General features: G+C 44.5%; 1 protein-coding gene across 1 annotated transcript in view; it reads left to right on the forward strand.

Annotated features, from left to right (window-relative positions):
* The window catches only part of BAZ1B (bromodomain adjacent to zinc finger domain 1B), a 56,921-nt gene extending 34,109 nt beyond the window's left edge, over positions 1–22,812 (forward strand). Inside the window, exons 11-19 of the mRNA XM_085308380.1 lie at positions 4,999–5,097; positions 5,504–5,681; positions 6,710–6,895; positions 11,443–11,590; positions 13,173–13,320; positions 15,177–15,295; positions 17,991–18,142; positions 19,852–19,955; positions 20,554–22,812. Of these exons, the coding sequence (XP_085164506.1) occupies positions 4,999–5,097; positions 5,504–5,681; positions 6,710–6,895; positions 11,443–11,590; positions 13,173–13,320; positions 15,177–15,295; positions 17,991–18,142; positions 19,852–19,955; positions 20,554–20,920 (1,501 nt within the window). The 3' untranslated portion in view covers positions 20,921–22,812. The remainder of the gene's footprint in view (positions 1–4,998; positions 5,098–5,503; positions 5,682–6,709; positions 6,896–11,442; positions 11,591–13,172; positions 13,321–15,176; positions 15,296–17,990; positions 18,143–19,851; positions 19,956–20,553) is intronic.
* Positions 22,813–25,005: the final 2,193 nt, after the last annotated feature.

Below are 25,005 nucleotides of genomic sequence, written 5' to 3' on the forward strand. Positions count from 1 at the left end.
ATAAACCAAAGTACAAAATGAAGGGAAAACACTTTCTTGAGGAACAATCTTTTTTTATTAGATCTGTTGCTGCAGGGCCTGAGAGAAGCTGAACTGCCTTGCATAAGGCAGTGGGATGGTAGAGGTCTATAATGCTAGAAGATAAAGAAGTCTCCCAAAGACTTCTATAAGTCTAAAGAAGGAGAAGTCTCCTAAAGAAAGAGTATTTTCTCTCGATTAAAAAAAACCAAAGAGGTCAGCAAATTAAACAAGCAAATGGTAGTTTGGGGAGAAAGGAAAGTATTACTTCACATGGTGCAGTTGGTATGTGCAGCTCATTGCTACCAGCTGCTGTGGATCTTCAAATCTATACAGGTTCAAAACACCAGTTGGGCAAATTACTGAAAAAAGTTTGAGTATTAAGCACAAAGATTCTAGTTGTGACACAAAGTTCTCAAAGAGTAGATGTTGAATTCTGCAGGGGCAGGTTGAGGAAATGTCACTGTGCCTGCTCTGCCCTTCTGCCATTCAAAAATAAGATACTGAACTGTGTAGTTTTTTTTTCGGCCTGGCTCTACATGGTCTTTGAGCTCTTCCCATTTGGGGATATGCTAGGAAGGACTGCTAGCAATCACAACATTTGCTAATTTTTACTGGAAGAGAATCTCATGCCCGTGTGCATTGATCTCCCAAGGAAATTGGCCGTATTAGGAGTTCAAGATAAAGCAATGCAAATGAAGACTCCAAGGCAAACTTTTGCTTTCATGCTTGTGTAAAGTGAGCAGGGGGCACAATGGCAGCTTTTCAAAGATAATCGCTTCCAACTTAGCCTTCTTCTGCACCATCTGCATGGCTTTCTCCAAACTGACAGGGCCTCCTAAAGCCATCCCTACAGATAAGCAGTAAGCATCTTCAGCTGAAAGACTTTTCTTTAAAGCTTTAGAACTGCAAAGAGCCTGTTTGCTAAATACCTGTCTGACAACTATCACCGTTCACAGGTAAGCTTTCACCACAAGGGGGAGGAAAAAAAAACTGAGGTATGTTATTTCAGAGGATAGCCGGTAACTAGAACTCCCATCTGAGGAAATCTGTGTTCCTATTACARTATTTTGCTTTGAGGCCATTGCCGTTGATCTGTCTCCAGTCTCAAGGACTCCCGTAAGAAATAGATACTACAGAAGAGTCTTCTCCTTGGCTGCTTTTTGCACTTTGTCCTTGTACACCCTGAGAAGCTCTAAGATTGCACTGAAGTCATAGGATATGTACGCCCTTATTGTTGGAATAGCAGAGCTGGTTCAGCTGTAACTCAAAATGGTAGCATGTGGTGCATAGGAGATTTCATTTCTTTATGTTCTGTTTTAACTCCTGCCATCTGTTTCTTTTTTCCTAGTTGTACATCGAAGGAGAGATTAAAAGTAGCCTCACAGTAGTAGTGGAACATCTTTGACTTTACCCTATTTTTATCAAGTTAACTCCATGAATAGTTGTATTTCACAGTCCTGACCCTTTTTCCCTTGAGGATGGGAACTCACAGGACAAAGAGAAGGGGAGAAAGATTCCATTCTTCTGCCAAGAGCAACAGAAGCTCTGTCTCATGGAAGTGGTTCTTCTTTCAGTGCTTTATCCCCCCCAAAAAGAAGAGGGCTAGATGTTCTATCTGTCAGAACGATAAATGCTTAGTTTTTTGTTCTAGCTCCTGTCTTCTCCAGATAGATGTGCCAATCCCATTTCTAACCCTGTTCACCATTTTCGCCAGTGTTGATGCTTATTTAAAAAAGCTCCTCACTAAAACCTTCTGGGMACATGGTCCTTGAAAAAAAATCTTTTGTCCATGCTATAGTGCTTTATTGCTATGTACATACTTGTCTTTCCTGCAAGAACCACAGCTTAACCAAAACGTTTGGAGTATGCAGGAGACTTCTCTCTCATCCTGGCAGAAAGCAGTTGAATTTTGGAAATAGTGACATCTCTATAGAGTAACTCCCATTGTTCTTCATCTATTAGGAATACACCATGATATGGCGGGTCCCCTCAGCAGACAATTTGAGTTAACCATGAGTGAGTGCTGAAAGACTCCATTCTCAAGCCTATATTCTACAGATGGAGTTCCCCTGTTTGCCAACAACCCTCCAGAGCAGGTACTGATCCTGGGCTCCTCTAGATGTTGTCCTCTTGATTTCTTCATTCCCTAGTCTGCAGTCCAGGTTTTAAACCTTTCTTTCTGTCCCTCACAGTCTGTAGCCTGAGAACAGGAATGAGTATCCAACATGCGTGAATGCTGATAGCTCCTTTTGACTCAATGCCTGTGTCAGTTGTCCCATCTGTTACRATTACTGACCAGTCTGCTGGCTTGTGCTACCAGAATTGTGAGGGGGGAAAAAAGTCTTGGTTGTTATTTAGGGATGCAGGTATTCCCACTATAAGATCAATTTGAAGTCCTCCATCTGGGCATGACAATAAGGTCTCAACTCTCCCACAGGTTTATTTCTGTGTCACTCTGGATTATTTTATTGTGCATAAGCTGTGTCGGCCAAATGAATGGCACCAATTTTCTCCTCTTTCTTATCAAGCCCCACAAGCTAATGACCCTGTTACCTCCCCTCATATAAAATACCAACACTGTATTATCACACCAATGCTCCCAGCCTTATGCTGGTTGAGACCCTAGTTGGAAGCATAGGTGACTTCTTCAGATATTAATGGAGCATGTGGGACTGGAATGAAAACCAGGAGCTGTGGCTGCACAGAGCAGCAAGGTGCTGCCAAACTAATGTCACGCGTTTGAGTTCAAGCTGATACAGAATGGTTCTCACTCCCTCAAGTCCCAGCTCTTGCTCCCAGGGAGAGCTGGCAAGATTCAGGTGCTGATTGTAGATGTTCTCCCATCTGTGCCCTGTTTCCTTTTCAATGGGAACCAATTTGTGCTAGGACTTCCCTTTAGCCTTCTTTCAAGGATGATACCTGCTTTCTCACTCTAAATCTGGCCGGCAGCCTGTATAGTCTTCCCCAAAAGACATAACACTGGCAAATCCAAGCGCCATACCTTAACTGTTTCCAGTGGCCTTTCACTTTTCACAGAATAGTGCATAGAATTCCATTCTTACATTTGCAGCTGTAGGGAAGGCTGAAAAAGCGCAGGTAATGTCTTCAGCTGTTTTCTAATGGGATTACTTGCTATTCCATCAGCAGTGGTTAACGCTGTTTCATCCTGACCTAGACAACCTTCTCAATGTGCCTTAGTAGTCCTTTCCTGGGTATCTTCAGGGCAACTGTTCTGAGATTTGGTTTATGCCATTCCCATRTTGTGATAGATTCTTCATACCTGAAGTAATGGTTTAGGATCAATACCAAGGTTTGTTCCAAGGTTTTGAAGGCTAATTTGGTACCAACTGTTCTAGAGAAGATTATTTAGAAGTCTACTAGACTTAGAAATGCTAGACCTTGTAGTAGTCTGTGTGTAGACCTTTCAGTGAATGTAGGAATGATAGTTAGTCACCATAAGTAGCATCTAGAAGAAAAAGACATGAGTTGTATTGCTACTTGACTTAGGACTGTAGTGGGTGAATGTCTGTTGGATCCCATGACCAGTCCTCAATTACTATCACTTTTGGAGTGCCTATGCTAGGCTCTAGTGAGTGAAAGATGTCTGGGATGTGCAGAGGATAAGAATGGCCAAAGAATTAGATATGTGTGCAAAGTGAGAGTGCCCTGCAGTGCTGAAGTGTGCTAAAGCAGGTGACTGGCAAGAAATGATTCTTCTTCCTTTATTTCTTGATTTTTAAACAATCCTGTTTGAATTTAATAAGTAAATGCAGGGTAGATAGGCTTATTCTTCTAATTTGAGCACCTCAGACCTCTGAAATAGTTACTTTTTAGGTATGTTATTCAGTAAATATTTCTGCTGGAAAAAGAATATGTTGCAAATACTCTTATTCCAAGAGGAGCTAGGACAGCATCTTTCTTGTAGCTTTTGCTTGGCTCTTCTGAGCTTGTGCCCAAGAATTAAAATTAGGTCTTCACGTTGGCCTGTAAGGATCACATTTAAGGTCAATTTTGCCATTGCCTCACTTCCCTTTTTAAGGAGCAATTCTCTTCTAGAAGTTATATAATCAGCATCAGTTTATGTAAATAAAGTCTGAAGTGCAAGCTGTATTCTACCTCCCTCTCAGGTGATGAAGCTCTGTAGCATTATAAAAAAACAATGGTAGGAAAATGCAGAATTTGAGACTGTCTTAAAGCTACAGCCCCCCGCATCAAAGCCAGTAGGCAGACTACGTTGAATTGTATTCTGGAATTGCTCATAGACTTCTCTACACAAGGCACTTCGAAAGTTGTGCCTTTTAGGTTCAACTAATGGCAGACTATCATTGTTCTGCTTAACGGCTTTCTGAGGAAAAAGATGTAAAGCTAATGAATATGGTTTTCACATACTGCATTTGAGCTTCAAGTTGATGCTAGCTTCTTACAAATGAGAACTTCGGCACTGGCAGAGGTCATAGCCTTCACAGTCACAAATCAACAATTTTGGTACAATTATGGTATAAAGTATGACATACCCTTGTTTAATCTAGGGACTTGGGTTAATGAAATAATTTGAAGAAAGAATGATGAAATTGCCGTGCTATGCAGTACGTAACATGCTGATCTTTTTCTGTTGCGTTAAAATGATACTCAGATTACTGCAATTTAATGAATCTAATCCCTAGAGTAGATGACTAAATTCAAATGCCAATGTTTTATTAAACTTAATGAGGGGAAATCTGTAAGTCAGTTCTGTGTATATTTTGCTTCTGTTTTTCCTATCCTGAATTTGCCTACATTTAGGGACCTTTGAATGAGGCCAATCTTAGWCAAAATTCTTATACTAGCATAACTGGAAGTGTTTCACCTTGCTCCATGGAGTTGGGATATAGGTTAGTTGTCATTCCTGAGTACTAGTATTTGTGAATGCTTCAGGAGGAAAATCTGTCCTGCCACAAATGTACTTGAGCTGATGTTTGTGCATGTTATATCTTTCAGGTTTCTCTGTGACAGTCAGAAGGAGTTGGATGAGCTGCTGGATTGCCTGCACCCACAAGGAGTAAGAGAGAGTCAGCTAAAGGAGCGTCTGCAGAAAAAGTGAGCCTGCTGGGTTTTTTTTCCTATGTACTGTCTCAAAGTCAAAGTATATCCACTTCATAGCAAGCCTTTCCATTCCTGGAGCACATGTTTCATGCTTTGCTTTGTGCATGTGCTGGAGAGGAGAGGCTATTTAGAATGAGAAATTATTTGCAAGTTCTTGATCAGTAATAATCTAAACTGTGAAGAGGTTCTGTCGGGCTTTTTATTGCTCCTTGCAGCCAGAAGCAAAGGCAATGTTTCATCCACAGGAGCAGGACTACCACATATTTTTTTTGAGTATTTTCAAGAATATTCTACACTAGGGGAGCATATACGTCACACTGGATGCTGTCGTTGCCCAGTGTCCTCACAACACACAGGGCACTGGCCTGCATGTGTTCAAAGGTTGTTCTTGATTTTGCAGGTATCAGGACATCACACATTCTATCCATTTGGCTCGGAAACAGAACCTGGGCCTTAAATCCTGTGATGGTAACCAGGAACTGCTGAACTACCTCCGAAGTGATCTAATTGAGGTTGCAACCCGGCTRCAGAAAGGAGGGCTGGGATATGTTGATGTGACACCAGAATTTGAAGCCAGAGTGAGTGAAGAGGCAAAGTAGTACCAAGAAAGACAAAACATGAGTTGAYACCTTTTGCGGAAGCTCTTGAGTCTTTGGCTCTTACGTGAGAGGATCAGGAAAATCAGTAGAGTTTTCCTGTGCATGTCCTCTTTCAAAACTGATATTTCAAGATTATGTAGCTGCTTACTTAAGATCCTTTTGGTATAGGTGGGTCATAACTTTGAAGCTAGGTGTCCTGCATGTTCTATTTCCCACATCTGGTGGCAGACTWCTTTACTGAGCTTTAGCAGAGCTCTGTAGCTGACCTTTAGCTTCTGTGTTAAAGCCAGCATGTTTTGTGATGAGACAGCAGTTTTCCATTTGGGGGGTTTCCATAAATTCAAACCACTTTAGGTTTGGGATAATGATTGTGCTCCAATTCCAGGAGCTAAAGGGTGTTCTGTTCATGTTTTTTTCAGCCCAGGGAAGATGTTGTGCAGTGAGCTACAGCATGAATTTTCAGTCTTGTAGCTACTTCAGCCTAACTCACCTGAGCAGCCCTAGCGCACTGAATGCCTGTAAGAGGAGATAAACCTATAGAGTACAGGTAGAGCATACCCTCCTTTGGTTAGTGTATGCTCCTCTTACCAAAGGGCAATGTTTTCTAGTTTGGAGTGGTTCGTGTTCTGTTAATCTCCATCTCAATCACTGCAGTGACTTCCCCATGTAGATGAGACCATAAGCTTTAAGAAASGGAGAGGAAAAGTGAGGTGACTAAAGGAAGAATTGCTTAGTGCTTGGTCATCATGGATTTCTTTTTTTAACGCATCATGTTTGTTTTTTTTCTGAACTGACATTAACATTAAAGTGCTATACATGATCATCAGTAGGGTATTAACTCTAGCAGAAACAGCAGCAATATGCTGAATTCTTAACTATATGTAGAATAAGATGGTTAGTAATAATATATTAAACATCAAATGTATCCATTTGCAGGACAGGCTTACCTAAAAACAAAGTGGAAGGTAGTGTTCGACTGTTACATGGTCATATGTTCTTTCTAACAGATATGCTCACTGGAGAGCTTGAAGGATTTTGGAGAGTGTGTCATTTCACTCCAAGCTGGTGTTATTAAAAAGTTTTTGCAAGGCTTCATGGCCCCCAAGCAGAAGAGAAGGAAACATCAAGGAGAGGACTGCATTACCAAGGCTGAGGAGGTAGATGAAGAGAAGAAAATGGCAGAAGAAGCTAAGGTATTGGTCTTCAGGGCTCCATTTTAGTCCTATAATATAGCTCTTCTTTGGGCAGGGATAGTACAGTTCATCTAGTGTTAAATCCTACATAGCTTCTTCCCATTCCAGGTATTGAATGCAATCCATTTAGGAATATGTGGCCAGATGTTCTCCAGTTATTCTGAAGAGTAAAGATAATATCAAAATAAAATCCATCCTGTTCAGTTATGGTTAATTTTTCTTCTATAAACAGGAGATGGGGTGGTGTCTTTCATTTTGTGCAGTTCCTTACGCAAGTTAGATATTTTGAATAAAAGCTTTTAGGGAATATTTTTAAAGAACTTAACAAAAGAAATTGTATCCATTAGAGAGGACTGACTAGTAAAATCAGTGACAAATTATTCTTAATGCTCTTTATCCATAAAGAGGAAGAGAGACACATTAGAGGTTTTGGRGATTGCGAGGGAGTAAGGTTCAGATAAAGATAGATAATAAGACACAAATTGTCTGCATAGTGACACCCACAGAGAATGCTAAACTGTGGGTTGCATACAGCTTGTCTGGACATCTGAGCTGTAGTAGTTTCTCCTGCAGTTTCTCCTGCAGTAGAAAAGCTTTGTTGTTGGAATACAGATATAGCCTTCCAAATCAAAGCCCAGAAGGCAGGGAGAAGAGYTGCAGAGATTTTGGTAGGGTCCTGCAGGCAGTTAAGTTGAACCAATGTTTCACCTCAAGAGGAACACTGATACTTAGGGCAGTTGCTAAACACCAAGTTGAGTAGATGTTAGTGACCCATGATATGGTTCTCCCCCCTCCTTTTTTTTCCCTTTTCCTTCAAACTGACCACTGACCTCAGTAAAAGTAGCAAGACCAGAATTGGATCAACAGATGCATTTGAAATTCCTAGGTTTGAAAAGAAAGAGTGGATGCCTGATTGATGTGGATTTGGATTTTTTTGTTCAGGGGGTTTGAGAAGGKTAGAGGGCTGTTTAAGGTGTCATCAGAATATGTTGGACCTTTGTTGTTAGAGCATCAACTCTGTGTTAGGTTGTGACATTGCCAGGTTAGCAGGATAATTAGAAGCACTGGAAATTTTCGCATTCCTCATTTATCCTGCAGTACTTAAATTTCATGAGCTCTTTTAAAAATAGATGTTGAATCCTCCAGCCCATAGCCCAGTGGGAATGGGAGGCTACCTTATCCTAAAAGCTATCAGCAGAAAATAAAGCTATAAAAATCAGTTGTCTCCATGACAGAATCACATTTCTCTGGATCACTGTATTTCATATATTTACAGCAGCACTAGATTTTACCTTGCTTTCAAAAGTACGTCTTACAGGTATAATTGTTCACACTTGAAAGTAGTATTAGCTTTACTACAGTAACTAAATGGACAGCAGTTTAGCAGTGCATGCTCTGTATTTGAGCACTGATTACTTCCCTAATAATGCTAAAGCTATCTCAGATTTCAGAACTAAGGCTTTTATCTGCCTGAAATGTGAGCCACTTTGAATCGTGAGTGTTTGATTAGTTTCTCCATTCCACTTTAGAGCATTGCCCCTCTATAGAAGGGCGTGGTTACTGAGCATCATACATTATAGCAAAGRCAGGTTTGTCTAACATACTTCACTCGAGCATGTGTTGGACTTAGCTGACCCTGATCTCATCAGACCTAGTAATGAGAGATTTGRACATCCTGTTTTCAAACCAAGTTAATGTCATTGAAAGTGGTCGTTATGACTGGGGCATCTTAATTTGTACTTTCCTCCTCTGAAAACCAACCGGGGCAGTAGGATTTTTAAACGTTGCTGGATGTGAATCATAAGGGTTTTGGAAATTCTTTGTAGTCACATTAGACAAATTAGGTAATATTAGAAAACTTTGATTTAGAAACAGCTCAGGCTTGTAGGGGTACGGACATAGATTTCAGCTTTGGCAGACCAAGGCAGTCTAATTGACTGTGTGGTGTTGCAGAACTCCTCCTGTGTGGTGTTGCAGATCTCTTTACAGAGTGCTGGCTTTCGTGTTGTGCCTGTGTCTCTGGAGCATTTTCTTTTTAATGCAGTGCAGTGCCTTTATCTGGCTCAGAGTTTCCTAGACATACTTGGTACTACAAGGAATGTTTAAATTCACTTTTTTTTCTTTTACCTAAGTTTTTCTAGAATATGCTTTCTTTTTGCCAAAGGGGGAAATCATTTCAGATGACCTTGAAAGAGCAACCTAAATCTTAGATATATTTGTCTGATGAGAGAACCTGACTGGCTTTTAAAAACAAATCTCCTGCATAGGCCAAGAATTATGAAGTCTTTTAGAGCCAGATGTGCCCTGAGAGTGCATAGCAGGTAAAATATAGCATAGCTGTATTGGAAAAACAAAGTGTGCTCACAGACTGTACTAGCAAAATTGCAGTCTTGCAGTATGGTTCTGTCTCATTCTCCCTGGGAGAAACAAGTTATAGCTTAGTAGGCACCCATATGCTGACATAATTGTCTATACTAAGGGTTTCTGCTGGCTCAGCTACATAGTTGGAGATCACACTGCTGAGTGGCAAAAGATTGCGCTGCAGACCTGGCGTATGGCTGTTTCTGAAAACCGTTCTCTTGCCTCTTTTTATGAAAATGTCTCCCTGTGATATTATAACTCAGAAATATCCCAGAATAGGACAAGGAATTAGCTATATGACCTCTGCAGCATGATATGTAGTGCAACTGCCTGAGCACAGTGAGAGAGCGTGGGCAGGTTGTCCATCCCTGGGGCTGGTCAGAGGTGTTAGCAAGGGAAAACACTGAGGGCCCAGTTTTTACTTCTAGCACTGGATTGCCCCATCCCTGATTGCAGATGTTTCAAAGCACAGCTTCACAGTCAAGCAATTAAGAGTTTCGGTGGTTCAGAGGGATTTCTCTAGTCTTGGGATTGTCTAGTCTAGTCTTGAGATTTCTCTAGTATTGAGATACCAGAAGAGTCTTCCTAGCTCGAGTTTTGGCCCTCCTTACCAAAACAGGCATTTTTTGTCACATTAGAGTTGAAATGTGACTGAGGCCACCACCTTTGGTATATTTTTGTTTCTTTGTTTTGTTTTCCCTGCTAGATCATTCCTCTCCAGTCAGGAGAGTATTGAAGTAGCTTCTTTCAATCTCCTGTTTTGCCTGGTTGGCAATTGAATTCCCTTGATGATGCTATTGCTAAAATGCCATAGTCTCATGATGCTTGGGAAGCAAGGCTAAAAATCTGTTAAATTCCACAGACTTGGGGAGAAATATCTAAGCAAAACTTGCCAACAGCTTTTGTGGATTTATCTTGGCCCAGCAGTTATCCAGTATGTTAACACCAGAAACCATGGAACAGTTACTTGGAAAATCAATTACACAGTATGTGAAGCACCTCAACAATGTTCTGCAAAAAAACAGCACAACAGCATGTAATCTGCCACAACATGCTATGCAGGTTTCCATTTGTCTTGGATGTTTCCAGCTCCAGGTTCCACACTAGCAATGACAGCAAGAATATTGACAGTAAGGATATAGAACACTTTGTGTGTTTTTCCAAGCATCTAATATACACTGTGATTCCTCAAATTCAGTAGGAAGGGAATGTGCAACTCTGCAAAAATCCTGGGTTTTGTTTGGCTCCCAAATTGCTGTCAGCTGCAGAGTTTAGTTTTTCCCATCTGACACTTCACTGTTTGTTTTTTCACTCTCCTGGGGTAGAATAACATTAACTTGAGTCCTATTATGTCCCTGTCATGTCTAGGCCATCACTTCATTGTTGCAAAGCAGAGGATTAATGTTTTCATTGAACATGCGGTGGCCCTGGATTACATCTCTGTTCTGATGCATTTCCGATTTACCGTAACTTTGTTTCTACACCTCCAGAGCAGAGTTGGAGATWTAACATGTAGCTTGCTATGTACAAACTCCAGCAGTGGCCTTCATGCAAATCTCACATTTAACACTTTTGATCCTCACTTGCAGCTAATTCTGGGATCTCACGTGAATTGAGGTCATCATGTCTCAGGAAGGGGGCCAGTTTCATATTTGGGGCTGGGAATGTCAAATCTAGTTGCAGCTAATGTCACAATCCCCTTTGCCAGCTGAGCAGCTTGGAGGACAAAGTGTGTGGCAGATCTCACTGAGGTACTTGAGTGTTTCTCCAGTACCCACTGGAGGGCAGTATAGGCTGCTCTAACCAACCACAGTCAAGTGGTGTTGCTAGCTGCCTCCTCACTTTCATCCCACATTTTACAGTGCTTAAATTTCTGCCTCTTAATTTCTTAGACTGATAACTATTTCAGTTAAACTTTCTGAGTAAAGAGTGTAGTGGAGTTCTCGTAGCTTGTTTCAGCCTGGCCAGGAAGTGCAAAAGAGCTATAGTGTTAGGAACAAACAGTCTGGACCAATGAGGATGGTTATAGGGTAAACGACAAATAAGACCAAGACTATATAGAAGGAAAGTAGTACAGCAGTTGAGTTTTGGTCGTTAAGGGCCCAGCTAAACAATATAAAAGCATTTTCAGACTGTAGTGAGCTGTGTCTGTATGCCTTGTTGTAAGCTGTTAGGTCTGTCTGCAGGTTGCTTCAGCCATGGAGAAGTGGAAGACAGCAATCCGTGAGGCCCAGACCTTCTCCCGTATGCATGTACTGCTCGGGATGCTAGATGCCTGTATCAAGTGGGATATGTCGGCAGAGAATGCAAGATGCAAAGTGTGTCGGAAGAAAGGTATGCATTCCTGCCCCAAGCCTACGTAACAGTCGGACATTGTCACCTTTCCACACCCTGCTTAGGCAACATGCCCTTGTAGTCTGTCACTCTGTCTTTGGCTATATTTTGAGGTTTGAGTGTCAGGATTTACAGAGTCAGAAGCATTGATCTCTCAGAAGCATTTGGCCCTGACTGCAAAGAACCATTCTTATGAAACCAATTCACAGTCTTGCAGAGCATTGTAGAGCTGCTGTTCCGTGGATATTTAGGATACTTGGACACAAGTCATCTTCAGATCCTTCTGGGAACATTTGTGCCACTCTCCCTTTCCTGGTTACATTTTTGAGTTGGGGTCTCTAAACCTTGTGAATTAATCCTATCTTTTACAAAAGGAATGAACAAGAAGAGGTTGGAGAATTAATACTCTGTGACTGAAGGGGAGAGAGCAAGGTGGGATGATGCCAGTTTGAGACAAGAGTGGGAGCAGAACTGCTTGATGAGCTGGAAGAAGCAAATTCTTCCTCTTTTGTGGGAGTACAAAGAAAAGAAGTTATATGCCATCTGTTGCTGCCCTGGTAGGGCTGAGGAAGTAACCAGCCAGTAACAAGAGGCCACCTTCTTTGTAGGCACTATGTGATGAAGGGATTTAGAGGCTTTTAGGTGAGTGGGGAGATAGAACCAACCAGTAACATAGACTTCTATTAATTGTTCTGTCATAACATCTCCTTCCGGATGAAAGCCCAGAGAGAAGAGCTTCTTCATCATGTGTTTTTTGTCTCATTTTCTATTTGTGGAAACATTAGTGGGAAACGAGGACAGACGGACCTCTGGAGGAATGCTGGGCTGCTTTTGTTTACCAAAAGGCTATGCTACTCACCTCTTTAAAGAAATGAGGGCTGAGTTAGTACGACATCTTTCTTCACTGTAGAGCCTCAGAGATCTTCCAAACCAATGCAAAAACTTCCTTATGTGCTGTCAAGAGGGTATTCCAGGCAAATSAAAGAGAGGGTTCACCTGAGACTAATAGATTATAGTTTCACAGAACTATCAAACTGGGATGTCAGAGAAAGAGTCGTGCTGGGAAACTCTGTGTGCTTTTTTGACAGATGAAATAGCTGGCTCAGAACTATTTTCTTTTTCCCCTGCATCACTGAAGAGCACAGAGASACTAACACTGGTGCATACTGGTTTTCTGTTGGCTTGCTACCTTGAGTAGAAGGGGATGCTGTGCTGACCAGCTTGAGGCTAGAGTCAAAATAGCTGCATTTGTAACTTTTTACTAGGCTCCTGAGCATGTTTCATTTGGGATTTAGCCTGAGTGGAACCCATTTTGCAGGTTTCTGCCTCTCTTTCGGAGGAAATCTCTGTAGTGCTATGGACATCAGTTTGCTTTGGGGATTGGAGATTTTGCTGTGTGGGGTTTTAAAATGCTGCTGGTTTCCACTGCAGTAGTAGAACTGAGAAGGAAGAATCCCTGCCATCAGAGGACACTTTACAACATTTTCTTCCTTTGTCCTGACCTCCAGTGCTGCAACATCTTCTGCTTCTCAGGTTGAGCAAGGCTGAGACACTCAGTTACAAATAAGTTACCCTCTCTTAGGTGAGGATGACAAGCTGATCCTGTGTGATGAGTGTAACAAAGCCTTCCACCTGTTTTGTCTGAGACCGGCACTSTATGAGATACCAGATGGTGAATGGCAGTGTCCAGCTTGTCAGCCTTCTACTGCCAGACGCAGCTCACGGGGCAGGTGAGTGACCCTCCTTTCCTTTTGAGCTACTGCAGATGCAGAGTTCTAGCCATACTTTCACAATGATAYGAAAAAGCCTTGAAAAGAGCAGCTTTTGTAGAATTGAAATAGCCAAGTTAACTCAATGGCACTTGAACAATAGAAAAGCARTTTTTTCAGGCTCTAAGTTTAGCACACCTGTATTGACCCATGACAACTTTGAGGGTTTTAATAAATAACTTCAGTGCAGCAGTGAAAACACACAAAAAAAATCAACCATGGTCCTGTGTGCTAAGGGCTACTGTTTTGTTTGACTGAGCAGTGAGTTGGGTTGCTTTTTCATGGGAAAGTAGTTGGTAGCACTGCAGCTCTTGCCATATTCCACTGAGCTAAGTTAACTGTTGTGTCCTTGTCAGGTTAAAGCAGATATTTCTCCAGGCTGTTGCTTAGTCCCTACTCTGCTACAAAAAAGCAGACTATGAAATGCCATTTTGGCAGTTGCCCAGACCTGATAGGCGTTGGCACCTTAACAAGGCAGGAGCCTTTATAAAGGCACAGAGAGAACACGATTTGAGGAGGAATGAAAGTTGCAGCAGAGTGCAGCCAAATTCAGTATTTGCATTCTGACAGTGAGGGCATTGAACTGTATTGTGAATTGCAGGCTGGAGGTTAAATATATACAAAATATATTTTTCTGCTCRCAATGAGTAATGTGTGTCCTCTGTTAATTGCAACTCAGTGCTGCATCTAGCTGCTTATCAACAAGGTGAGGCTATCAAATGGCATCTGAAGCATATGCAGTTGACAGATCCTCCTTTCTAGAGTGGCAACACAATAAGAGGTGTACTAGCTTGTAATATGCAGGTGGTATATGGCCTTAAAAAGTATTAGTTACTCACTGGGCACTGTCTAAAAGAGTTCATGAGGCTTGTACAAAAATGACAGAGCTTTAACACAGCTGTTCTAGCCTGAGATCATAGTTACTTTGATGTGGCAGAGTCACCTGCAAGCTGCTTAGCTCCTGGATGTGAGCCATCAGGTGGGGTAACACCTGTCTTATCTGCCTTGTGCTCTTTTCTTCCAAGCTGAGGTAGGAAAAAAGCCTTGGCCTTGGAGCTCTTTTGCCCCATGTGCTGTAGGAGCTTGTGCTTATTCCATTTAGTGCTCAAGATCCTCTTTCTCCAGGAAAGAGTGTCAGGACAGCCACAATAACTTGGCCTTTTTCCCCTTCTGCCTGTATATGCTGCTTTGTTTTCCTGTTTTTGTTGTATTTTGAGTACTTTGACACATGCAGAAATTAGAACTGTCCTGGGCTGGGAATYTTTGTGGTTTCTGACACCTGTACGTAACAAGCCTGAAGTGATGCTCTACTCACTAATAAGCAGAAGCCTAGTTTCGAACAACACTAAATGAGCTATGTTTCCTACAAYACACACACACACAAGTGGCATGACAATGGAAGGGGATGAATGGGAAAGCATTCCAGCAGGAACAGAGAAGTCCCTATTTTGAAACTCCTTGGGCCAGGCCATTAGAGCTAGCTAAAACAGCACTTCCGGTCAGTAAGGAATTATTGCACAGCTGTCACCATTATTACATGGCCAGGGTGTCTAGAACAGTAAAAAATGCTCTTCTACTGCACAAGTTCTGCTGTTGGGGATTTTAGCCCAGATATTCTAGATGATAATCTGGGAAGTGCCATTTTAGCCACAACATGATACTCTCTGGAATACACTAGATTGCTTCAGTTTGAAACTTGATGTTTGTTTTACAGTGAGGCGATCAGCAAGTCTTTGTGAACAAACAGAACAAAAGCTCCCAGGGCTTCTGACACCCAGGCTCTGGTACAGCATATGTGTTAACATGTCTTGTTCTAGGAACTATACAGAGGATTCTGCTGAAGATGAAGGTGAAGAAGGTGAGGAAGTTTCTGATGARCAAGATGCTGAGGAGGAAGAGGAGGAGGAGGAAGACTATGAAGTTGCTGGACTGAAATGTAAGCCTCTGACCATACAGGAAAGTAAAAGAAAATATTAAGGCTCTGCCTTCACTGTCCAAAGTACTGATCCGATTTCAGACCTGTGCTTTTCCCCACACAGAACAGGTTCTTACTTTGAATCAGTGGGAAATTTCACACGGGAATGCTGTGGTCTTGTGATACATATCTGCGTAGCTGGAATGAACTATCTTCATATCTTTCTCCTGTGACTGAGACAGCACTAGCAAAGATTGAAATAGCAAAGATTGAAACTGCTGTCAGCTTCTGCTCACTGACCAGTCACTACCCTGAGACTGCTGCTGAGACCACTAAGACTGCTGCCAGACAGCAGAGGCTGCAGCAGGGAAGAGTTAGGCAACAGCATTATTAATTACTGGTATTGATAGTCTCTGTGCCTTCAGAGTTTGGTAAACTGGGCACTGGTAATAGATCCTGCTGAAGTTTTAACCACAACCCCCTCCTCACTCTTTCTCTTCCCACCAGCTCATAGCCTCTTAAACAGGGTTTCTAGTGATTTGGTGAAGTGGCATTTGCAAATAGTAGAACTAGGACTTCCTCTTTCCATTCCTGTGGGTAGGCGCAGTACTCAAGTTGTAATGTGACCTGGACTGCCAGCACCCTTTTTTTGCATACAGAAACCACTCAGAATACATAGCTGACTCATTCCTGGGCAGTTGAATGGAACAAACCAGCATTTTCTAGACTCAAAATGGATGTGTTTTCACCCCAAGAAATAGTATAACTGCTTATCACTTTCTGGTATTTATGTCCACTTTTTTTAGGGGAATTTGACCATCATTTGAGGGTGGCTTAATGCACTGAAAAGATCGATCTTGAAATTGCACATAGGCAGCATTTACATTCTGTCGAAATGTCCTTGATTGACATTAAATTAGCTTTAGACTATCTGCCAGCACAGATGGTGGAATTCAGAGACTGAGACCCAAAAGTTTTTCCCATGTTCTTTTCAGGGGTTTCCATCTAGGTTTGTCAGTCTCAATTCCCCTAGTTTTTTCTGGTTTCACTAGGATGTTCGCTGATGTTCGCTGATGTTCAGGATGTTCACTGATACCCTGGCTATATATGCTGCTTGTTGTTCTGCAGCATATCCACATCCACCCTTGGAGTGTGTTCAGCCCATATTGCRTAGCCAATTTAGAAGCAAAGCCAAGGTTTCCAAACAATAGCAGAAGAGGACTACAGTCACTAAAAATAAAGCAGTAAATGCAACCCCTGGCTTTAAAGAGCATTAGTGTGGAAAGGTCATTGTGGAAAACTTTTGTTTTAGTAAAGAACTCCCATTAATCCTTGTGGCGTTTATCCTGAGGGATATAACCTAGAATGTTGGATTGCCAAACATTCAACACATGCCACCCACTTGACACACAAACAGGAGTGACAGCAGACAGACGTCCCACTGCCCTGACACACACTGCCCTGACATACGCTCTTTCTGCAGGGGGGCCTGGCGGGATGATTTATTGGACCAGGCTAGATTAGAAACCACAAATGAAAGTGCTACAAGTTGCTGGATGTGGCTTGCTTAAGTGCTTGTGACCAGATGGAAGGAGCTTGGCTGGGGAAGAAGACCAATGCATTCTCCCAATACAGAGGGATCATGGGAGAAACTTAAGAGAATTCATCAGCACACTTGCATTTCCATCAGTTTAAAACCCTGACAGGAGACTGACAAACGGGCAAAAGCATTTCTGCAGAACACAGTGCAGCAGCTCCAGTCCTGGCAAATAAAATTCCATTGTTTTCCACTTGCAGCACATGGAGCAGCTCCCTGCTGCAGTAACTCAACACTCCCTCTGCACACAGTTTGCTTTTCAGAAGGGCTTAACAACTGGCTTATCCCACTGTGTGGGCCACTTGTAAATGCTTGGAAAAGCACCCATCCACAAACTCATGAGGAGCAAGTGGACAGCAGGAAACTGGAGTACTTGTGCAGGTTGCAGCTTCTAGTGCTTGCAGAAAGGATGTTGCAGTTATGTTCAAGACTTAATTATGTCCCCACATTACTTTCCTCACTGTCCCTTAAGTCTTGATGTTTCTGCATTTCAGCACTGTATTCTGCAGGCTGAGAGGCTTTCTATTAAAACACAGAGAGCTATCAAGCTTTAACTGGCAGAGTAGCCAGAAGCCCCCAGATCTCTCAAAGTAGAGGATCTGCCAGCACTGTAGGCTGGCATGTGTGATCACTCTTGAACAGAAGGCTGTTACCAGACAGCAAGGGCCTTTTTTTGGACAGGAGGTGTTTACCCACATATCTCATGTGGAGAGACTATCAAGAGCACAGCTGACATAAACATGTGCTGAGTGAGGAGGGACTGACAAGAAGCTGGGTCATTCCGGTCATCTTTGGGTTCACTAGCTCTTCTATGCTGTGGGTGAGAGTCTGGTGTGCATGGCTGGGCAAAGGAGTGGTGGTCTCTGCTTCAGGTATTGGATCTAGGATGGCTGTATTTTGTATTTGGCTCTTGAAGCACARGTCTGTTTGTGTGTGTGTGCACACTGTGTTCCCTGCCTCAGAGAAATAGTGTTGCTTGAGTCAGCTTCCCACAACCAGGTAAGAGGTGAAGCTAATACTACCTACTTTCTCTGATTGGATTTGTGCAGTTGAGAAATGTCCCTCCACTTCCCTTCCAAGTTAACCTATTCCTCTAAGCCTATGACTTATATGTTTCAGTGAGACCCAGAAAGCCAGCCAGGGGCAAGCAGAGCACAACCATGTACTCCTYGAGGCAGGGAAGGCACCAAAGGAAGAAGCAGTCTCTGCACTCTGCCAGGGGACCCCGGCAGCGGGCCGCACCTGTCAACGGAGCAGACATTGATGAGCTGGTAAGAGCCAAATTGCTCCCAGGAGGCTGCTCACATCAGGAGTTATAAATGAAACAGGTGTCACACTTCCTCCCTCCCCTTCTCAGAGAAATACCCTGAATTGTATTGAGGGACTCATGCTGGGCTGAGGTCGGGTTAACAAAGGAGCCATATCCTTAAGGGCCCGGCAGAAACAGAGCGCAGATATGCTAGGCATCTTTCCCCAGCCGCTTTCACACATTGTCCTGCTTGATTAACAGGCAGCCTGCAGCTTGTTAAAGGGTTTTAAATAGTATCCATATGTCTCTGCAGAGATGTGGAGGGCTGAGGGGGGTCCTGGACAGCCAGAGAATGTCAGCAATGCAGGACCACTGCTCCCCAGCCTTGGCCGTTTTCTGACAGTTGCTGTCCGTAGGCTCACTCCTCAACCTCCAGGACATAATTCAGCTGGTTTAGGTTTCACTTGATATTTAAAGAATAAAACCTTATGCTCATGAACAGAGCAATCTTGTGCGTGCGTGCTAGGCAGGGTGGAGCTGCAGCATTCTGTGCTGTTTGTCCTGGAGAGGGACACACCACAGGGGATACATGAGGATACCCTAGCCCTATGGGCGACATCACAAGCTTCTGCTAGATCTGCCATGTGTCTGCTGGCCAGCACTAACAGCGCTGCTGGTGTATCCTGTCACTTTTCTTGGTTGCCCTTGATCAGTGTTTGCTTCTTGCGTAGGGTGTGTGGGCTAGTTAGTGGTTCTGCAGTGTCCTTTCAGTTGGTCTGTTACAGATTGGAGGCCAACCAAATGAGCAAGTCCAGCATGGGCTGCCGCAGCCAGCTTAGAGGGATATTCACGTGGGAACAGTTTTCCTGGAGCAGCTGGCTCAGGAACTTTGACAAAACACTGACATGGGAAAGAGGGTTTTGCTAGAGCTCTTCCACTTATTCTTTGCTCTGGGGAAAAAAAAGAGCTGGCTCAGTAGTGCCCTGTGTTGTGGAGCCTTCATATCATCTGATGCATCATAAGCAGTGATGCCTCTCAAGCTGTGTGGTCAGAGCTGGGATGGATGCCCCTCTAGTGGGGGCTGACCTTAGGCAGATCCCTAGGCAAGTGGCTGACCTTGTGTTCTGCTTTTGTACTTCTCCAGGGCAGCAACACTCAAGGCATCAGCAGCTGTTTGGTATTTAAAAAGACATGATAGTTTCTGCAGTGGGCCTGTTGATATGGCAGCACAAGTGCTTTCTCCCTCTACCGCTTGCATGCTGTCCACCAGGGGCTCAGTGAAGGGAGAGGGAATTTACATACTCCATTTGCTGTCATTTATTCTTTGACTGCTTGTTTTGACCATGTTGCCTTTGAACCTGTCTTGAAACAGCTTGCTGCCCCCAGAGAAAAGACAGGCTGCGTGTAAACTGTTCCCATCAGAGCTTCTGAATAGGGTTCCGATTCTGTAACTCAAGCTGCCACAGCATGCCTTGGCTGTTACCATCAAAGGTCCCGCAGCAGTTTGCCTCTTCATTACTGGGAGGGAGGGCTGCGTTTGAAAGACTTAAACTTTGTTTTTGCAGCAGTACTACTTCTCCTTACCCCTTGAGATACCAGCTTGTAAGTGAGAGGGTTGAAAAATAAAACTCTGCTAGGAACCAGCTTCTTTGGCCTAGAAACTGTTTTTTGAACACTAAACCCTATAGTGGTTCCCCTCCTTTTAACAGCATCTCTCCTTTGTGTGGTCAGGTCCTTCAAACAAAGAAGACAGCACGTCGCCAAAGCCTCGAATTGCAGAAATGTGAGGAAATTCTCAGCAAATTGATCAAGTATCGCTTTAGCTGGCCTTTCAGGTGAGGGCACATCAACCTTCTTCTCTGTGTGCTGGGCTGTCCTCAGACTGTGTGTGGAGGTGGGCTGGCCACACCATGGGCCGACTGGATCCGCTTGCTGGCTTAGTGACCTGGGCTTCAAAAGCAAGTCATAGAAGGGAAGGAAGGAAGCAAATCTGCTCCAAAAGAAACCACCATGCTCTCATGAGCTTAGGAAGTGGGACTCTCTTGAGGTAGCGTAAAAGCAAGGGTGGTGGGCTATTGGGTGGAGAGAGGAGGATGAGATCAGTGCTTTCTGCAGCCCTCAGAGTGTACAGAATGCTCTACAGGCTGCGTGACTGAGTGAAAGTAGCCCTGACCCGCCTGTGCGAATCCCTGTGCTCATACCAGCCGGCCTTCCTGCCATTGGTGCTGCTGGCCACCTCTGGGCTTAACCTGTGTTATGCGTTGTCAGGATACTTGATTGTACTACAGCACTGCTGGGGATGTGCAGGCTAGGACCTGCTGCCCTTGCAAAGAAGCAGGGGGGTGATTCATGTTTCTCTACAGCTCTGAACTCTGTAGCTGGTAGGGCCTGACTGTCATTTTCCTCCTATCTTTGTGACCCTTCCTTCGGCAGGGAGCCAGTGACCACGGAGGAAGCCGAAGATTACTTTGAGGTCATCAGCAACCCTATGGACTTCCAGACTATGCAGAGCAAGTGCTCTTGTGGCAATTACCGCTCAGTGCAAGAGTTCCTTTCTGACATCAAACAGGTGTTCTCCAATGCTGAGTGCTACAATCAGAACGGGAGTCACGTACTGTCCTGCCTGGAGAAGACAGAACAGTGTTTGATCGACATGGTGCACAAACATCTGCCTGGCCACACATATGCACGCAGGAAACGCAAGAAGCTGTCTGCYAGGTGCCAGGGACTGGAGGAACAGGAAGGGGACAGCGAGCCAGAGTCCCTTGAACATTCCCAGGGGCGGAAGAGGAAGAAATGAGGCATGGGGAGTTTAGGGGGAGAGTCAGAGCTGGAGCAGGTCTTCTGGTGCTGCTGGGCAGCAGGATGGGCTGTCTGTAGGGAGCTAGGATGCAGCAGGCACTTCCCTGTTAATCCAGCCTTTCCTTTGGCCCATCCTAGTTCTAATTTTTCTGCAATTTCCTGAAGTATTTGGACATCATTGAGTGAGCGGAGATGACTTGCTGCTTCCTGCAAAATAGACAGAGCTCTTACGAGGCTGTCGTGCTACGAGGGGAAGGTGGGAGGGCAAGGGGAAGGCCTGGCTAAAGCCTGTCTGGGCAGGGAGCATGAAGCCTACTCCAGTTTGGGCACTGGCTTCCTCGGAAGGAGCCACTTCCTCCGCTCTCTGTGAGCAGCCAGCGCTGGAGCACGGTGGGACCTCTGCTGTCTGCTGCCTGTGATGTGAAACCAGCCTTGAGCTGGCGTGGGGAGGGATCATATTGCTTCACAGACGGACTGCGACCAGGCCAATCGGCTGCTAGTTCATGTATGTATATATTTATATGGTGTTAATTTTGAGCCCCCAATGAAGGGCTGCACAGGGTGAGCAAGCACTTACATTTATGGAGGGAGAGCTTTCACCAGCATCATAATACAATTGGCTTCAAGGTGCTCTTGCTTTTTCCCCTCTCTTCTGGGGGAGCGATCTCTGGAGGTTGTGCTCTGAAGAAAGTTCTTCTGAGTACAGCACTTCACTGGTACATGGCAAGAGCAGACAGTTGGTTTTCCTGCTCGCCTTTAACAGCACATGATCATGTAGCCCATTGAGTGGATGAACCAAGTGCCAGAGGCATATTGGAGGCATGGTTTTCTGCACGCCTTGTATAGAAGTCCAGGGCAAAGGGAGCAGCAGAAACATGCTCGATGTAACTTTTTAAATTAATTTTCTAGTTATTAAAAGTGGCTTGTTTCTAGCAGTGATCCTGTATAAAGAACACCTGTAAGATACCATTGTCTTGCTTTGGCACATGTACAGTTTATATGAAATCGTGTTTGCTTTATATTCCCCCCCCCCCCCAACGTTCATTTTCCTCCCAGTAGCTGGAGTTACACAGGGAGACTTGTTGGTGAGGGTCTCACAATCCCTCTCTAGCCATGCTTTTATCTCCTTTTATAGTAATACCTTTCCTAACTCACGTCCCTCGCCCTCCTTCAGCATAGCAAGGACTATCTCACCCCAGCCAGCCAGCAGGGAAGCCCGACCTTGCTGGGAAGAGTATGAAGCTGCTCTGTCGTGGCCCCAGCAGTGGGTTCTGCCGCTCAAGATACTGACTTTTCTCAACGAAAAGAATGKTTTTTTTAATCACTTCTCCCTCTCTATCATGACAAAATGTTCAGATTGTATTATCAAAACTTATTACATGGATCCTTAATTTGGAAGAAAAAGGATACCAAGACTGTCCAATACTGATTTTATTTTTTAAACAGGAAATACAAAAATAGTTGTTGCAGCTCCTGTGATTTAAGAATAATAAAAAAAAATCAATTAAATTGCAGCCCAGTTTTGTGGACTTTTTAATTGTTTAACGATTCCAGGCATTTGTTTCAGTTCTGGACTGTCGGTGGCTGCATAGACCATGGCAGGTTTCCAGCCACTTCCCTCTTCTCTCCCCAGCCCCAACTCCCTGCCCCACAGAATAGCACTGACGTTTGTATTTCGCACGTCCCCTTCAGAGGCTTTGTTCTGTCCCGTTAATATAGAACATTTTCTGCAGGTCCTACATGGTGAAACCTTTGGAACTGTACATTTTTTTAAAAATAAATGTCATTTGTGGGGGGAGGGGGTTTCCGCTAAGGGCTGTACTTGTAATAAATTGGAAACTTAAAAATAAACATTATGTACTTGTGTTTGTAAAATTAGCTTACAGCAAATCCTTTGCCGTGCTCTCTCTTTGTGCAGGACTGTCTGGCATAGTTGGCGCTTGCTGGGCTCTCCCTTCCTCGGAGCCCATGTCAGTGATGTCACTGATTTTTTTTGAGGAGAAAATGGGGCCACAAAATAAGGGATCAAAGGAACAGTAAGTCTGGGTTCAGTCATCTTACAGCTCTGTGAAGAACCCTCTTCTAAGCCAAACTCTGCTCAGAGCTGGTTCTGCCAGCCCCTGGGGCACTGCTTGTGGTGCCAGGTAGCACAGTCTCCTTGCCCAGCATGCTTGGGCAGCTGGGTTACACTGCTCTGATCAGCTCTGCAGCAGGGCTGCTTTCACGTGACACCTCTCCTAAGCCTTGATGGGTAGAAGGTGGCTGCTGACATGGCCAGGGTGTGCTGTGTGCTCCAAGCTGGCCCTGTGGGTTGTCTTTCACCCAGAGGCAAAGGGGCTCTATTCTTCCTGCCCCCAGCAGTGGAGGTTGACCAGCATGAGGGAGCAACCCTTGAACTGGTCACCCTTCTTGACCCCTTGCCTGCCTTCAACTGCAGGCATGACTCTTCCTCCTCCTGCCACATGTAGCACTTCGTGACTGCAGGATGGTGCTGTGGCTTGTTCTCCCGAAGGGAATATGAAGGAGTGATGGGGGCAATTGAAACAGCTTTGCTCTTTCACCTCAATGTCGCTTGGCTGGATGACCATCAAAACTTCCTCCCTAGTTTTGTCAATGTGTATTTTGCAATCGCACACTTGTTTGCTTTAGTTCAACAGCAGTGAGGACTGGTCGCCCTGTGTCTCCAAAGAGCGCAAGTCCCAGATTGTGCTGGTCTCTAACAGCGTAGTAGGGGCACTAACATACCAAGCTCCAAAGCCAGGCCAAGGCAGCACCAATCTGGGAGGGACAGACTGAGAGTGATGTGCAACCAGTCACTGACGGAACTAACATATTGGCCAAAGTTTAATGTCTGCATTTTTAATGTTGCCTGGAGTGTGATACTTACCCAAGTGTCTTTACAGTCCTCACGCAGAAGCTGAGGTAGACAGTGCTCCTGGAGATGATCCAAGGCRCATGTGTTCCTGTGGGTCTGGCAATTCCTACCACCCTCTGACTGCATTTGCATCCAACGATGAAAATCTCTGTGTAACAGGGTAAAGCTGAACTGCCTGCAAGGTGGGAGGATGGTCCCAGGGTGTTTGCTGGGCTTGGTCTCCCAGGATGCCTGGTATGCACAGTGCCAGCCCTGTGATGGCATGAAACACCAAACTCCTCCTCCCGGAGTAGCCTCATCCCCTTACCACAACTGAATTTTTGCTTGCTGGGCATGCAATAGGACCTGGGTGAATCAGAGTGTGACTCAAGCTGGGATGTTTCCAGCCTTCAGCRTGGAGACCTCACACCAGCATCTGCTCCGAGACCTTTTCTGAGACTTGCTTTTTATAGCAACCCCTGCATGGCATTGGTGTCCTGTGTAGGGTCTATAAATAACCATCCCCACTTCTCGCAGGCAAGTGCACACGGCTGGCTGACAGCAATGGCCTTGCTGCTTGCAAGCCCACACTGTTGGCACTGTGGGCCAGTGGGTGATAGCAGACTCCAGCTGCGTTTGCCACTTTTTGGTGGGGCTGACATGTGACAAACCCATGCTGGGAGCACCTGTGTTTTCCAGCCCTCCAGCATGACCCGAGGAGCCAAGCACGAAAGCTGCCCTAGACCAGCCCCAAAGAACCGCAGCATACCACTGGCTCCTTTGGCTTCCTCATGGCTTAATGATTAACCTTAATCAATTAATGTTCTTGGTTGCTGGGATTTTTAGCACATTCCCGGAGCAGAATTGAGTGCCTTCTGCTGCTGAAAACCTGGAGGGCTCTTCCTGCCTTTCCAGCAAGGGGAAGAAACTTCTCTAGTGCAGTGCATGAGGGAACGGCTGCAAGTGCTAGGCTTGACTTCTGCGTGGAGCCAGCTGGACCAAGGGGCATCCCAGATCAGCTCTTACTGTGGCAGCAGCCCAGAGTCAGCCTCTGTGGTCTTCTTCCTGGCCTCCTTGTCACTGATTTTTATTGTGCTGGCGTCTGCAGAGGCCATGACCACCCAGGAAGGCCACCTTGGCAGCAACGTGGTTGTGGGGTGTTCTGCTCAACTGGCCTGTTTTCCCTTTCAAAACATGTTTCTGGGTGACTGGGCCCAAATTCTGCCTGG

The sequence above is a fragment of the Rhea americana genome, unplaced genomic scaffold, assembly GCF_003343005.1.
Source record: "Rhea americana isolate MKP2758 unplaced genomic scaffold, rheAme1 scaffold_274, whole genome shotgun sequence".
Classification (NCBI taxonomy): Eukaryota; Metazoa; Chordata; class Aves; order Rheiformes; family Rheidae; genus Rhea; species Rhea americana.